General features: G+C 51.5%; 1 protein-coding gene across 3 annotated transcripts; it reads right to left on the bottom strand.

Annotated features, from left to right (window-relative positions):
• Window positions 1-388: 388 nt before the first annotated feature.
• Window positions 389-16545, bottom strand: PLA2G6 (phospholipase A2 group VI). Of its 3 annotated transcripts, none has more exons than XM_056341763.1 (17): window positions 16190-16541; window positions 15809-16052; window positions 15080-15295; window positions 14070-14250; window positions 12303-12490; window positions 10962-11058; window positions 9814-9996; window positions 9500-9608; window positions 8749-8898; window positions 6997-7087; window positions 6085-6248; window positions 5436-5586; window positions 5115-5251; window positions 4322-4476; window positions 3418-3585; window positions 2176-2249; window positions 389-1657 (listed from the first exon to the last, which is right to left on the bottom strand). In XM_056341763.1, the coding sequence occupies exons 2-17, from the start codon at window positions 16015-16017 to the stop codon at window positions 1516-1518; spliced, it is 2415 nt and encodes an 804-aa protein (XP_056197738.1). In that variant the 5' UTR covers window positions 16018-16052; window positions 16190-16541; the 3' UTR covers window positions 389-1515. The 3 variants fall into 3 exon arrangements, 2 of the variants coding, with proteins under 2 accessions (XP_056197738.1, XP_056197739.1); XR_008822309.1 differs by adding an exon at window positions 2583-2761 and having other exon boundaries at window positions 1595-1657; window positions 15809-16545; XM_056341764.1 differs by lacking the exon at window positions 8749-8898 and having other exon boundaries at window positions 15809-16541.
• Between the last annotated feature and the right edge of the window lie 120 nt (window positions 16546-16665).

The raw sequence follows: 16665 nt of genomic DNA, 5'->3' as shown, positions 1-16665 counted from the left end.
TGCAGCAGTTATCTTACCCAGGAACCACCTGGGGAACCAAAATGTAAGTCCCACCTCCAGTCATTTGTATCCTGAGGGACTTGTGCGTTGCAGCTCCAAGAGGATTCTTGTATGGTAGCTGGTCCAAAGCCTCTCCACTGGCTGCAACTGCTAAGCCACTGGGTCACCCAGCCACTCACACGCGTGCTCCCAGGGCTGGCTGCAGAGACAGGCCAGTCACCTCTTCAGCCCATACGAAGGGTATAATCCTGTGTCTCCAAGAAGCCAAATTTCTGATTTTCTGCCTGTAAGAAATTCAGAGGCTGCAAGCTCAGAATCCCCCTGGGACCTTGCAGGATGGAGGGGGGGTGGTGGAGGTGGGAGAGAGAGAGACAAGACAACCACGGACTGCATGACAGTGGAACCAAACATAAACCTCTCTTTATTTCAGGTCATATTAGTTTTGCATAGAAGCACTGCTCACAACAGCAGTCCATTCAGACAAGAGCAATTAAGAATTCAGTTTTTCATGTTACCCCTTAAAACGCCTCCAAATAGATACACAAATTATTCATAAATATCTGCAAAACCTACTGCAGAAACATTGAATAGTGTAGCAGTCACAATGGGATTTCCAGCAGTAAAAAAGGTAAATCCAAATTGTCACAGGGTCAGCTTTTTTGGTGGGAACTGATCTCAGATCATTTCAATTCCACATTAAGAATAAAGAGAAATGATCTCTCTACCAAGCCAAGGCTGTTGTCCCTCAACTTGAGCTTGCTGTAAGACAGGCTTTTACATCTCAGTCCTGGAGCAGAGTAGCACAGCAAATCAGGTGGCACAAAACAGTCTCTGACGGGGGTCTGCTCCCACCCTGGGCGCAGTCAGTATCTGTGTTGCCAGCCCACCTTGGAGGGGGAAAGGGGAAGGTAACAAAAGATAACTGGCTCAGGAAAGGTTCCCCCTTCTCCCAAAGTCAGCTGCAACATTCTGCATCATACGTACTGCAGAAAGTCGCAGCATTTCTGCTCCCATTCAAATCAGGCATGCTGAGGGAAGAATAATCCCTTTTCCCCATACTATACATTCTGGAACACCTTGACCCCAGTGGGCCAAGTAATCCCTGAAGCTTTATCTAGCCTTGGCCCATTCTGCGACAAGGGAAGGTGAACAGTGCTTTGTCAGTAGAGGTGCTGCACAGACAGGAGACAGACTCCAGCTGTTACAGCTCAAGACAGGTAGGTGAGGGCTCTGGCTTCTGGGAAGGGCTGTACGGTCACACAGCAGGGCAGCAGCAAAGATGGGGCTACAGTATGAAGACATCTGTCAGCATTTCACAGCTGCCCAGGTATACATGGGTGACTCCTGGAATACATGTGTATGTGCACTGTTGTCTATTAAATATAATTATTTCTTCATTAGTAGTAGTAGTCCCTCTCCCACCTCAACACCTTGGTTCAAGGGCAAATCCAAGCCATTTCAGTTTCAAGTGCTACTCCTTGCCATCAGGATGCAGAACAGGAACCTCCACGTCAGTCATCGGGAGAGATGTTGCACCAGCTGCTCAAACTGCTCCCGCTGCTGGTAGATGTAAAGCTGGGTGTCCCAGAGAGCGTTCACCAGCACAGTATCATTCACCTCGTCCAACATCACCTCCGTGTGCAGCTGAGGGCTAAGCCTGCATACGGCAAGACAGCATCACAAGCTGGGAACAGATGCAAACCCAACAAGGCAACGAGCCTGCCGAGTGCAAGACTTGTGCAAAGTGGCTCCCACTGGCTTGGGTGTTCACGTGTCCTTACCTAGCAGGCTGGCAGAGCACAGGCCTTCCCCCTCTCCTCCAGGGCCCAACCACACTCAAAGCTGAACTACAGTTCAACTGCACCACGAGTCTAAACCACACTGTGCATGGTGGGATAGGGCAGGATGCGCATCCCTGAAGGACCCTGCTCGACAGCATCCCCCAAGCCCCAGCTAACCAACCCCAGACAAGGCGTGCTTGGTGCATCAGCTCATACAGCGGGTCACGGCATCTGCCGTTATGCCACTGAGGCATGAGGAGAGGGGGCAGGGGGACAGGTCTGAGCAGGCGTGCCTCTAGAGGGGACACTCTTTGGGATGACACATGCCACAGCCAGGAATGAAGCAAGAGGGGTAAAAATAGGTCTGTTCAGAAAGCGGAAAGGAAGCTCCTACCGAAAATATGCGGTATCTGTCATCTCACACCAGGCCCTGGCACGATCCACAGCTGGGCCATCTGCGTCAGTGCACTGCAGGAGAAACAGGCCCACAGTTACAGCCTGACTGTCACACTGCTCTCCCCCTGCTTGCAAGAGGCTCTGCTGGCACCAAATCGAACTGCACAAGCTGCAGAGGGAAAACCAGGAGCAAGTGCATCCTGAATGGCACCATTCACCACCAAGAGCGGGGTGGCTTTTTATTTGTATGGGTTTTGGGTTGTTGGGGTTTTTTTGGGGTTTTTTTTGTTTTTTTAAATGTAAGAACAGTATTCCTGATCCTTGGAACACAAAAAACTGTACCCTACAGACTCCCCATCCATCACAGCACCAAGCAGATTCCCTTAAAGAAACCGCCAGGATGACCTGAATCACAGCTGCCTTGGGATTTCATCTCTATCCATTTCTGTCCAAGCCCAGTACCAGTAGACCCTTTGATTGCTACAGGCCTTCTGGCCTATCCTGGGACAGCTTCCCTGGGAGCCCTGAAATAAAAGACAGGGGAAGCAGAGGGACCTCTCTGGGTTTTTTCTGGCTTTAGGAAGCTAAAAGGAGACAAAGCAACAGAATTAAGATTATAGTTAGAACCTCAGTTCTGATCTTTCTGGCTTTCATTCATTTGGAGCATTTTGATGCTCAGATTTAATGATCTTTTCAAAGCATGCAAGAATGGATGCTTATTACACACTCCTAACCACAGCTCTTAGCTACTGCTTTTTATTAGTGATACTCCCACTTCTCTAGCATTTACTGATTTTCCCAGTCGGAATAACAAAGCTTTTCTGAAGAAAAACAAATTGCTGTTTCCCAAGGCGTGACATGTGGGGATTTTTTTCATCCAGGTTGCTCAGGTGATAATCAGTGCTCCCTGGGAAGATACTGAGTTTCATGAACTCATACCTGCAAACGTTCCTAAGGGTCACTGACCACCATCCTGTCCTTAGCTCCTTTCAGCTGCAAGAACCTCTCCTTGGTACTCAAAACCCCAAAGAGGCATACAGGGCTTCAGACTTGCTGTGCTCACACAATTCTTAAGTTACCCACTATGTCCGTTCCTTGAACTGGCCATGGCCGGAGCAGTTTCAAGGAAATATAATTTGCTTCCAAAAGGAAGAAGATGAAGACTGAAAACCTTTGCTCCCTCCCTGCAAGCAGCCCCAGGGGTCTTCCCCCCCCCCCCCCCCCCCCCCCCAGTACTCACACAATCCACCACCATCTTGCTGAGCTCCCTGGCCCCAAAGACAGTCTTCGCCAGCTCCCACGGGTTGGAGGGGCGGAAAACATCCACAGAGCTCACCGGGACCTGTGGAGGCTTCCCTGTCCCCAGGGAGACCACCAACCCCAATTTTCTTACTTTTTGCCCCTGACCCTGTGGACAAACAAAAGAATTGTTCACAAGGACCAACAATCAAGGCAAAGTACATCTTTCACAGCAGTCTTGGGGAAGCTCTGAAAGCCAGCAAAAGCCTTGGAAGCCTTTTCTCTCCCCCATCCTCCCCCTTTAATACTGCCTGGTGAAACAGGTGACTTAACAGTTGCACTGTTCTGTCCCTTACACCCCTGACTGCACCCAAACCCAGGGGATCACCCCAAGGATGAGCCCTAGGACCAGGTGACACTGAAACCGTCCAATTTTTTTCAGTCATTTTGGCAATACACCTCCCATTTCAGCTACAGGGAGCAGTAGCTACCAGTAGTTAAGTCACCTTTCTGAGGAACTTGCCACACCACAGAAGGCATTCATTCTTCAGCCTTGCAGAACGCCCTACCATCATCTTCTCCCTTTATTTTGGGACAGAAAAAGGCCCGGCAGAGCTGCGTCAAGGGTCATATAAAAATCAGCTGAAGCAACCTTGCTTGAAGTAGCAAGGACAGGCTGACGGGGCTGTTTCCTCATCTCACATCCTTGTTGGAAGAGGTATTTCACCCCTCAGTCACCATTCCCAACACACATTCCCCTCCAGACACTCCTTTATAGGGTGCTGCACTGCTAACTTGTTTATCCACCAGAGAGGCATTCATTCCCAAACTCTCTCCCCCTTCAAGGGAAGCTCAGTGGAGCCATTAAAGCCCCAGTTACCAGTCAGTGCCAGGACTTCCCTCACCTTCTTGATCAGCGTCTTGTTGTACTCATGAATCTCCGTCATGGCATCGAGGGTTGGGTTGTTGGCTAGCAGCCCGCCATCCAGAAAGCGGCCTATTGGCCGGAAGTAAGTGGGAGCCGCACCACTGCAGCGAGCAGCACGCCATACGAGTTGGTCTGGGGGAAGAGAAAGCATATAGCCTCTTGCAGCAGCTTTCCTGTGTTCAGGAAGCACCCTGCTTTCACCAACACAAAGCAGGCAGGCTTGCAAACCCAGACGACCCTGCCCTGGACAGCTGTGCTTCTTTCTCCCCACAGTAGGCCTCTGCTTGGATGGACAGAATTATTTTGGGGGTCTTGAAAAGATGTTCTCACTTTCTACATAACCTGGGTCAATTTCACACTCTATCAGCTTCGTTGCAGCTATTTTGATGGTGAACCAGTTGCATTTGCTGGACAAACAAGCAGCAAGCTGAGGGGGCCGCATGTTTCAGTTACACTGCTTTTCTGTCTTAATCTGCTCCTGAGAGCCCAGGGAGAAGTACTGACGGCACGCAGGATTCCTCTAGCAGACCCCTTCCTCATGAACCTCACCAGCCAGCCCCTGTTCCCAGTACAAGAGAAGCCAAGGGAGCAGGAGAGAAGAGAAAAGGGAACCATCACTAGGACCAAGCTACAAGTCACCATCAGGGATAAGCCATTGCTTGGACACCTCAATTTTCAGAGCAATGCGGGGAAGAATAGGAAATCGCCTGTCTCTGAGGGATAGCACCCTCCCCTGCCAACCAGCTGGACTGCTGTGTGCCAGCATTTACCTTCTGGTTGAGTGAGCGGTTTGAAAGAAGCAGTTGTCTTGTATTCAGTGGAGGTTTTTGTCTCTGGTACAGGGTAATTCCGGAAAAGGTGGAGCTCAGCTGGCTGCCGGTCGCATAGTGTCCCTGTCACCATAACCCTGGGGGAAAGGACATGACAGAATAAGAGTAAAATGGAAAACACATGTACATGAACAGGCTTCAATAGTCTGCACATCACACTCCTCCGAATCTGCTCTAAGGACAGGCTGAGCATCTCTGCTGAGAGGGATCTAGAGCACACTCAGGAGAGCATCAACCAGCGCAGGCCCCGGCAGGACTTACTTGGGGTTTCGGACATCTGTCATTTTGGTGTTTTCCCCAAATTCCTGCTTCAAGAACTCATTCAGGAGCTCCGACTCATAGGGTCGAGATCCCTGGAACACCACGTCCTTCATGCGGAAGTACAGGCAGCGCATGTAGTCCATGGACTTCCCTGAGACAGGCAACAGCAGCAGCAGGAGCAGCGGGTGGGAGGAAGGACAGGCAGAACAAACAGCACATCAGAGCTGGGAGGCATCACTCCCAATGCCATCCCCTTCCCGAGCTGCCTGTCATCTGCTTGGACCTTGGCAACATAACTGGGAAGGACTGAAGAGGAAGGGCAAACCTGGAGTGTAGTCTCCCACTACCAGAGAGTGTTGATCACCTTGCTGCAAAACCCCCGTAGGGAGAACGGGAAGAACAGAACATTGCACTCTGCCACCACGCACTTCCCAAAACCCAGAAAGCTGCTCAAGGTCAGCTGATGTGAGAAGCGAGCGCAAAGCCAGGTCTAGGCTTTTTTTCATTAATGAATATCTCTTCCTTCCTCTGGCAAGGACAATCTCAGTTGGGACTCAGAGAGGCTGCTCCCACCCCACATCCACTCCCCACAGAGAAGCACCTGAGCCCACAGGAGCAAGAAGGGGCCTGTTATTTGCATCATCCTCACCATGCACAATAGCCAAGGCTAAGATTCCCCCAGTGCTGGTCCCTGCAATCCAGTCAAAAATCTCACGAACGGGACGGCCCACAGCCTTTTCAATAGCCAGGAGGAGCTGAATGAGAACCAGGCCCCGAATGCCTCCTCCATCCAGGCACAGGAGACGGTCATGACTGGAGAGAGACAGACACAGATGACTGGGAGCTGTGGGAGAGCTTACAAATCACAACATGCCACATGGGAATGTGGCCCTGGGGATGGAATACAACACCAGTAACAAGAACACCGCTGCGGACAGTATAATAAGTGAACAAATAAATCCAGCAGTGCTTTCTCAGGTGCAAGTAAGACTGGACGTGGCCAGATAAGCCTCATCAAACCTGGTGCAACACCACTTGCTCTTTTAGTCATTTCTAACCTCTACACCAGAGAGACATTCACAAGCCAAAAACGCATCCTGTCCCTTACTATGCAGTAATGGGTATAGTCTCATAAATAAAAAGCAGTCAGCCCTAAGTTGCTGCTAGCAGCATTTCAGTGCCTGTCCTCCCTCTGCTCCATTCAAGGCGAGGTGCAGCAGTGCACAGCCCAGCAAAAGAGCTAGGTGAGCATCAGGGCAGTGTATGGAGGTGGGGAAATCACAAAGCCAAAACAGCATTTGGTGCCTAGCAGCAGACAGGACGGACAGAGCAGGGGTTTCACCTGCTGAGCTCACGCTCCACGCAGGCAGGAACAGGCGGTGATCATTTATGGGAACAGAGATTTATCACAAGGTTCTGGCAAAAACTGGAATGTCAATGGACATTAAACGATGTCAGTTTGAGGATATCACACCCATGGACGTGGGTGGGGAAAATTCACACACACAGATTCCACCTTTGAGTTGCACAGGAGCCTGGACAGAAACTGCTTCTCACTTACTTTCTTCTACCCTCACTTGGTGAGTCCACAACATCTGGTGCCTTCAACAACTGTCCGAGCGTTGCAGAAACATACAGAAGGTCCGCGTACCCTAGAGGGCCATGAACATGCGAAAGGAAAAAGAAAAATTAGAGACCACTTTGCTACTTGAATCCTCTGATGTGTGCTTCAGAGGCAGCAGTCACCCAATTTCAACTTAACCAATGAGAAAACCTTGAATTACTCTTCCCACTTTCTTTCTGCGTCAGGGTACGCAAACCTCCCACCAGTGCGGTCAACGATTTCCACCATAATCACACAAAGAACATCCAATTCCCTTCCCAATTGAATGAAGCTCCCTGCAGGAGACAGAAGCCATCTTACCCATAGCCACCAGGCGCCCCCCCAGATTAAACTCCACACCAAAGAGGAAAAACCCCGTCCTTTAGAGCAGGCAGCTGGAGATGGACTTGCAAAGATGAAGGATTTGTACAAGCAGATGATGAGCACAGTAGGCATGAGAGAAGGCAGAGCCTAGCAGCGTGCCCACTAAGCAGTTTATTGCAAGCCTTAAGGTAAAACCTAAATCTACTCCTGCAAGGTAACCTAGGCAGAACTGTGGGGACAGGGTGGCTTGTCATTACCCCTCGGCTGATGTACACCCAGGCCACCCTGGGTGCAGGGCACCAATCCAGACTAGGTGAGAAGACAGCCTGCGAAGCCAAAAGAACAGGGGGAAAGAAGTTAAGTATTTCTGCCAGTGCCCAGGCCGGAAGGTGGCCATTGGTGACAATGAATGTGGTGAGGAGTTTCTTCACGGGTCAGAGTCCATGATGAAAAAGGGTCCTCCTCTGTCACTGCATCAGAGCTGAAACTGGGGGGTTGCCTTCACAAGGCCATCGTGAGAAGAAAGTCTTGGTGTCATTAGCCAGTGAGACTTGTGACAGACACGCTGCAGGGCCTGGGGGTGGGGTGCCTGTCCTCTAGCCCCACAGGAAGGTCTTTGCAAAGGAAACCACCAACCTGAGAGGGTAAATTGACCACAAGCAGCTGTTATCTCCCTGCATGCCCCTCTCATGAGGGTCCAAGCCTCCCTCCAAGCCGACTCACCCACTGCCCACTCCATAACCCCTCCCGCTGCCTCTGTCAGAGATCTGGAGCTCCCTAGAGGAGGAAAGCCTGGTACCTACCACAGACCCACAGGCTTATTTACACAGTCTGGGCAGTACAGAGCAAGTTATACACAATCGTATGTCCTAAGGTAGGCTTTTCCTATGTGTAATGTAAAACCTGTGACCAGAGTCACTTATCCTTGGGCTGCATCCCTTCTCTCTCCCAGCCGCTGGCCTCCAGGAACTGACTGAATGATGCTTTTAATTTCCTTGTGCCCAGCCCAACACCGGGAGGTCCTCAAGGCAGACCAGAAAGTACCTCCCTTCTGTACATGGCCTAGTGGATAAAGTACAACATGTGGGCAACTAAGTCCTACATCTCTTACAGAGAGGTGAGGGAATCATTCTTCCCTTTCCTTTTTGCAGAGCTGCAGTGTGTCAGGTCTATAAAACAGAAGTTTAGAGTACAAGGGTTTAGACTACACACAGAGGAAAAGCAGAAAAAAGAGATGGGATCCTGCAACAGCTGAATTGGACAAAGTCACCAGAAACTGAGAGTAGGAGACGGTCCCCAGAACACAACCCATCTGAAGAAGAGATCTGAGACAGCACTGTGAAGCAAGAGGGAAGGAGAGCAAGGGAGGGCCAGGGGAGGCTTTACCTAAGCTGTTGAAGTTGCTCCGTGAGGAAGGCTGGCCTTCCAGGAAGGAGGAAGCAGATGGTGCCAGGCTTGGGGAGTCAGGGTTGGGTGGGTGGCAGCGTTCAGTCCCTACAGTTTGCAGCAGGTCTAAGAGCACTTTCCGGTTCGCACCTTAGGCGACGAAGGTCACAGATCAGAAAGAGAATCAGTGCATGCACACATCAGCACGGGGCTCTGCCAAATTCACAGCAACCCTGACCCTCAACAAAACCTCTGGTATGACCTGGGGAAGAGGAAAGCATGTCCTGGGTATCTCTCCCTGAACACCAGGCACCAGGACTTGTGTGCAGCAGGACTTGTGCACAGCAGGGGTACCAATGCTGTGCAGCTTCAAGGGCGTGTGCCACATAGTTCTTGCCACTGAAAAGCCTCCTGTGTCTGCTTACACCAGGGTGCTTCAGCAACACTGTGTCATCCCGTTGTGAGCCTGCAGTGCCTGACATCGTGGCTTGAAAGAGGGGGAGTGAATGTCAGCTTTTCCTCTTGCATCTCTGCCTCTTAGAATAGAAATTCATCAAGGGCTACTAACACAAAGCCTACACCGCTAACTCAGGAAGCGCCTCCCCTGTGAGCAACTGGAAGCTGGGAAAGCATGCTGGAGGCATAACTCACACTTGGCATGTTTCCACTTCTCCCCAAGACACTGTCTTGGCCACCAAGGGGAAACAAGATGCCAGGTTCACCCTGTAAGGCTGCTTACATGCTCCCTTACCTTTGCTGCTCCTGGCTGCCAACAGCCCTGGTGTCTCCCCAAAATCATTAGGTATCTCAACATCTCCTCCAAACACGATGATTGCTTTGATCATATCCAGGTGGTCATGCTAGGGAACAAGAAAAAGCTCAGTCAAGAGCCATGCTCCCCTTGGCTACTTGATTTCTCATTCCCTCCCTCCTCATTAGCCAAAGTACCCACAAGGGATCACTCTATGAAAGACAACAGCCAGAATTTTAAAGGAGTGCGTCCCTGCCTCAACCCTTCAAGAAAATCCTCTCTCTCTTTCCCAGCAACCTCTGCAGAAAACTCACCTTCATGGCCAGGTGCAGTGGTGTGTTGCCATCCTGACCCCTGGCATTGGTCTGGGCTCCATGTGTCAGCAGTACCATGGCGCAGTCAAAGCGTCCCCTCTTGACCGCAATGTGCAGAGCCATGTCAGCCGTCCGGCTGGTCAAATTCACCTCAGAGCCATACTCAAGCAGCAGCCGTGTCATCTGTGCACATGCCAGGTCAAGAAGGGAGAAAGCGATGGTTAGGACAACCACCTGGGCACTCAAACGATCCAGGTCTCATGGCAAGGAAAACAGGGGAAGAGGAGGGAGCCTTAGCCTGGATACAGCTGGCTGGCAGATGTCAGCTGCTTTTTTCCAAGCACTGGAGATGGAGTTTCTCTGTCTTTTACCACAGAACTAGTTAATGGTTTCACAATCTGGCCAGAGCTTCTGGATGTTTTGGGACTTAAACACACGTATAACAACTGGCTGAAATCAACAGAGAAAAAAAGTTCCTACTCAGATCAGAATCCTTGCAGACTGGAGGGAAAAAGTTTACTTTCTGATCTTTTCTTTATAAACCAAGCAGATCTATGTCTGCTCTGAAACTCCACAGGACATTTCTGAAGAGGGATGTGATACTGCAGGAGGCAAAACAGTCCTGCCATAGGAACATCCTCTGTTTGCAATAAGCACCGTTCAGGTGCTGCAGCATGGCATGTGACACCACTGACCAGCCCATCTCTGGCAGAAGATGGGCCAAAATCCACATGCCACCACTCTGTGCCTACTTCACACTCCTCCTGCACTTTTTAAGGTATCAGTTTGTTTCCTCCCACAAAACTGGCAGGTAATGAGAAGAGAGCTCCCCCGGGGGCAACTGTGGTTCAGTGACAGTGCTACAATTTCCTCAACAAAAGGGAAAAGGGACAAGCTGGCAGCTCTGCAGCCATGGATGAAGTACTAGGGATAAGGCCACCAGTTTATTTCACTGCAAGGCACCATTGCTCTGTCCCCCACGGAAGACTGCACTGATCGACACAAGGCAAAGAGAATCAAATACGGGGCTGCTGGCTGGGCTCTGACACTCCCAGGGCTCTGCACGTGCACTCACTCAGAAAGGGACAGGTTAGCAGCAGGGTGCTGGGTGGCAGCACAGGCCCTCGCAATGGACTGGCTCCATTTACCTCTGCCTTCTTCGCCCAGTGCAGTGCAGTGGCTTCATAGCGTGGGTCCTTGGAGCGAACCTGGCTGGCATCTGCCTCGAGGATGGCCTGGGCACACCTGGCAAAGACAATGAGATGAAGAGATGCGTTGCTCCTGTCTCGACTCAGCACCTCCACTCATATCAGCACCTGCCTTCCACCCAGCGCCTTTCAGGAAACCCTTCAGCAGCAGCAGGCTCTCTGCAACACTTGCAAGTTCCTCAGCCGCAGTTTTGTTTTGCTCATTTTAGAAAGGGCGGGCACAACAGGAAGCATACAAGCAGCACAGTGTTCGGAGGAAGCATGAAAATCCCTTCCCAATTCCATGTTGTGGAGCAACATCTGGGTGTTTCTCCAATACAGGAAAATCTGGCATTTCTGGGAACTCTCAAGACCCGAGGGGAAATTCTTCTCATCCTCTCTCCATGGAAATGCGGGGATAAAACTGAAATAGTTAAATACTTGCTGAAATTAAGAATCTGCGTACCTCCCCATGGGTTAAAAAACCCCCACACCTACTGTGAATAAACTGGTGCCTAGAAAGTGTGGGTAGTTAAGACTTAGGAAACAAGCATACGCTCTCCACTCTGTAATACCACCAAACAAACCACGTACAAGAGATCAAGCCCCACTGCAAACTAAGGAGACCTAAGCACAGTTTTGGCTTGTGAATGTGTCTCTAACGTTGGAAAGCACTTCTGAAAATGCTGAAAAATTAGCAGCAGCTACTGTTAACTTGAACACCCTACTTGTAGAGCTTGGACACTGTGAAAATTAAGTACAAAGAGAATCAAATTTCTCCAGGGAAAACAAAACAGGGAGTAAACATTGTGTCTCTCTTGATTTGGTGCCAGAGTGTGTTATTAAAAGTCAAGAGAGTACCTTTGGCCTACAGGAGACAGCAATAACTAGACTTTGAAATGAAAGCTTATTAGGATCAGAACACTCAAAAGCAAACAGGTACAGCAGTTTGCAGTACCATTTAAGCATCAGTAAATCATCTTCTCACAGCTCATTTTGAGATAAAGTATTTCACAAACATTTAAAAAAAATTATCTGTGTTTTTCTCCTGATGTCTGACACTAAATTATATATATAGATAATTTCAGGGAAATATTTTTTTCCTGTAAGTGTTTCTTTCTTTCCCACACCAGCATTTCTCTACTCCTTTGCCAACTCTGTGACGAAGCAGAGGACAGCACAGGACATCTTCCTACTGAGCACTGCCCTGAAAGATGTCCAGTCTTGGACAACCCTGAGCAAGCAGACAGGTCCCCAGACTGGATGAAGAGCCCTGTTCTGGCAGGCCAAGCAGTTACTTACCCCTTCTGGGAGAACTTCAGTGCTGTGTGGATGGGGTAGCCCAGTGTCCCCATGATGCTGCAGCTGGCACGGCATTTCAGCAGAGACCGAACCATGTCTTCTTTGCCCAGCTGACAAGCCAGATGCAGAGCGCTCAGCCCTTCGTGGCTCAGGTGGTCCAAGCCAGCAGTTGGGGTTCTGCCCAGGAGCTGGGAAGAGGAGACAATAAATAAGTAGACAGACATGGAAAAGCACTGTCCCTCCTACTGAGCTCTGAGGACAGACTCTGGAGTACTGGATTCCCCACAACCCTACAGGCTGTCCTCTCCACCCGTTTCCAACACAGTAGCTATGGAAGCACTCCTGGTTTTCTCTCCCCAGAGGGTTTATCACTGCTGTCTGTGCCCTCTTCCTCTGGCCCGTGTGCTTCCAAGACACCCTTCAGCTGAAAAGGGCTCACACCACCTTGAACGACACAACCCAGTAGACTCCCAGCGCCTCCCAGTGCATAAGCCAAGCTCAGCCCAACCAAATGAGAGCACTAACTGAAACCAGTAGTTTCCTCTTCTGCTGTGGCCCCATCAGGTACCACAGACAGTCAGCAGGCAGGAGCTCAACCTCCACTGCAACTCCATCCACCATTGCTGTCAGATACAAACAGGATTCTCTTCAAAATATACATGTGGGGATATGTTTGAAGCGATTTTCCTACTGTCCCCATAAATTTAGACCTGTTATCAGCTGACTGGTTTGTTACACAAAAATATCCCACTGCTGTACTGGGGAAACCCCGGAAGCCCTGCTGCACACAAGAGAAGCAGGAATTTGGTTTCTTTTCTCTGGATTAGCACGGAATCAAGAGAGCAAAGAAACAAACAGGAGACAGACCAGACCTGGAAGTATTTCCATAACAAGGCAAGTTGCTGCCTTCAGAGAATTAAAGAAAGAGGGTATCTTTTTAATACAAAGGTCCTAACTGACCTGCTCCACAGCATGGCAAGCCCCGATCGTCATCCCTCCCCCATCATGCATTAGGAAACCCCAGCACAGTCTGGCAGGCAGAGGGAGAGCTGTCACAACAGGTGTTGGGCAAATGTGGGAGCTGCAACCATAGGGGAGAGCTGGTCTCACGCTCACTCTGGGTTGCTGGGGAGCTGATGAACCTTAAGAACCAACATAGAAGGCCACCCACGGCCTTATGAACTCTGTCACTCTGCCCAGCACTTCTCAGCAATCAAGAACACTTCTGGCTTCAGACTCTCTCTGCCTCGAGGCTCTGATCACTGTGCCCAGTGCAAGGCCACTCAGTCCAAAGAACAGGTTCTACAGCTCAGGAAAGCCCAGGGTAGCTCCAAACTGTCCTTCAGCCTGTGGGCAGCAGGTACTTCCCCACCAGTGGCCTAAACAAACGCTCCCCCACAGGAGCACACTGCCCAATATTTGGCAGAACCAAATACACTGCTCAGAGGAGACAGAGAAGGGAAAGTCAAGGGCCTGACAAAAGGCAGGATGAGAGCCTGATGCAAGTAGCAATGAAGGACACTTGCCGAGGAAACTTCCTTACTATCTTTGTCCCACTGCAGAGTGGAATCTAGAGCCTGCTTATGGCAAACAGCACGAACAAAGGGGGAAGAAAGAGGCTGAAATCAGCCTCAAGCATTAACTCAATGCTACAGCAGAGGGAACTTTCTCCTCCCCTGTCTGCAGCTATTTTCCTGTTTCCCTCCTCACAGCACAGAGAGGACCCATTCCAGCCCCACTCCCCCCCAGCTTTGAAATCACTCCCACCTCAATGATCTGGGGGTTGTTTCCTCGCACAGCATAATGGAAAACAGTCTCCCCATTCCTGTCAGTAATATCCACCCGTGCATGGCACTCCAGCAGCTCCAGCAGGCACTCCATGTCTCCCTTGCGGCACGCTAGATGCATTGGGGTACAGCCATCCTCCCTGTCTGTGCTATTCACACAGCTGCAAGAGATGAGTCAACATGAGGCCAAGGAAGGGCTGTGAGGAAGAAGATGTGCAGCTGCCCCGGGATCTGACACAAAGGTACCTTCCATGTCTGTGACAGGCCCAGCCGGTGTGAACCACAAAGTTCATGAAAGCCCAGCCTCTTGCCACAGAAAGAGCACACAAAAGGGCTACCAAGCATCCGTGCCACGGACCCTCTCCCTGACACACTGCTCCTTCCTCTGCCCCCGCTATGGGAGCAGCTCCCTCTGTCCAAAGGGGAACAGGAGACAGGTTATAGTCAGCAACCTGGCAGAGGTGCTGCCATTAGATCCCCAGTCCCCTAAGTCCTCACTAGCCTACCCTATCTTCAGTGAACTTCCCCATGGAAAGACTGCAAGGGCTTATGGCCAAAAAAACATTTTCAGAAAGACAGTTCTACTGTACCTCTTCTGGTTTACAAAGTCAGCCACAACACTATCCAAAAAGCAGCTCCACAAGGGCTATAAAAAACTAATTAGTACCTCTAACAAAACATTTCAATCCTTTAGCTCAAACACTAGAGCTCTGGGCTTTTATGTCCACAGTAGCAGGTTGAAAGCCCCCCAGTAAGCTTACACAGCAACCATTAGACCCCTTTTGCTACCCCATCTGTCATTCAGGCAAGATACACCCAAGCCAGAACTTTTAAACTCAGCCTCTGCGGTAACCACAGGTGTTCAGCTCCTCCAAGAAGCAGCCCCTGTGGCTTTGGTACATCAAGCTGGAACAGACTAACCTGGCCCAGCCTGCCCTCCCAAGCTCCTTCCCAGCACCAGGCCCATCAGAGACCCTTCCCAGCCCTTGCCTCAGAACACAGTTGTGTCGAAAGTTCTCACGACGGCCAATCTCCACCGCGACATGTGCTGAAGACCAGCTGGGGTGGTTGCGGAAGCAGTCACTGAGCTGTTGGAGATCCTCCAGTGACAAGGGCTGGCACGAGCTCTCGTAGAAAGGGCGCAGCTGCCCGGCATATTGCTCAAAACGCATCAGGGCATCTGCTTCATTGTCAAGCTGGAAGAGCCTGGAGGAAAGGCATATGCAGCACTAGTCCTGCTCAAAGAAACAACCTCCATCCCATGTCTCTTAGAGAAACAGCTCTTCTCCAAACACTAGTGCTGGGGACTTTCCTATTCCTCCTCATCTGGTATCATGGTTGTTCCCAGGGAAGGGAGCCTACTTCATTAGCAGAGAGACTCTCCTCTTCCTGAGGAATGTTTACTTTTGGGCTCAAGTATCCCATGCTCCAAATGCTAAAGCAGCAACAGTACGAGTGGAACTTGTGGATGTTCTGATCTGAGTACCCATTTCAGTTGCCTGTTTTCAGAGTGTCTGGACTCTGTCCTGCCCTGTTGTCACAAGCTGTTTTGATGACAACTCCTCCATCAGCACACACAAGGGCCTCGCACTCCTCAGGAGCCCACGTGCTGATCAAACACATCAGCCCACACCCACACAACACTACTGTCCTGGGGCTGGAGATTTCGGGTCTTTTGTTTCACGCTTGAGCAGTGATTGCTAAAGGTCTGTCACTTACCGGAAAGCAACCTGTGGGCTCTGGGGATTCACCAGCAGGCAATCCCACGATCGAGCGAGGCTGTTCTTATACAGGGCCACCCTGCCTTCCTTCTTTAGACAGGTATGAGCAGCATACTCCGCAGCTGGCACCTCCTTCACCCGGTAAGGGTTTGTGAATATTTGGGTGACGCTGTTGATGGTATCCACCAGCCGGCCAAAGAACTGCATCCTCCTGGCGCCTCAGGCGGCTTCGCCCCAACGCCCTGAGGGAAACCCGGTCACCGGCTCTGCCCGGCCCGGCCCCTGCCCTTCCCTGAATTTATCGACCCAGTGCCAGGAAAGGAGAAGCGAGAGCCGCCGGGGTTAAACGACGCCTGGGAGGAAAGTCCGGCGCCAGCACCTGCGGTTTCTTTCCTGGCTCCTCCGGGAAAAGCACCTGCTTCCCCTCAGCGCCTCACGGCCACCGCCGACCTCTGACCGCCTCCTCACGGGCCTTCCTCTGCCGCCTCAGCAGGCAACGCCCCCTCCACGACCGCCCCCGCCCGTGCCGGGAGGAGCAGCCCGCCGCCGGGGGAAGCGCAGCGGGGCCCGGCGGGCCGGGGCTGGGTGCGACCCGCGGCCTGGCAGGACCGGGCCCAGCGCCCGGGGTGCCACGGGGTCCGCAAAGCGCGACGGGCCCCCAGCGTCCTCCGCGCGCGGCCCCCGGCCCGCTTCGCCGGCCGCCCGCCAATCGCCGCACCGCCCCCCGGGACTGGCCAATCAGCGGCGCCGAACCCGGGGAGGGGCGACTGGGGCGGGGGAGAGCGGCGAGCGCCGCAGCGCCACGCCCGTCGCCATCCCCGAGGAGGGCAGAAAGGCGGGAGGCGCCATCTTTTT

This window comes from Falco biarmicus, chromosome 5, assembly GCF_023638135.1.
Source record: "Falco biarmicus isolate bFalBia1 chromosome 5, bFalBia1.pri, whole genome shotgun sequence".
NCBI classification, from domain to species: domain Eukaryota; kingdom Metazoa; phylum Chordata; class Aves; order Falconiformes; family Falconidae; genus Falco; species Falco biarmicus.
Note: the sequence above shows the minus strand (reverse complement) of the source record. Positions and strands in the feature narration are given on the sequence as shown.

Excerpts from the sequence above, each read along its gene's own strand:
- PLA2G6 (XM_056341763.1), bottom strand. The coding sequence starts at position 16,017 with ATGCAGTTCTTTGGCCGGCTGGTGGATACCATCAACAGCGTCACCCAA. Across the intron at positions 14,251-15,079 it reads CGACACAACTGTGTTCTGAG|CTGTGTGAATAGCACAGACA; the intron begins GCAAGGGCTGGG and ends CATCTCTTGCAG. Across the intron at positions 5,252-5,435 it reads ACAGATGTCCGAAACCCCAA|GGTTATGGTGACAGGGACAC; the intron begins GTAAGTCCTGCC and ends CCTTTCCCCCAG.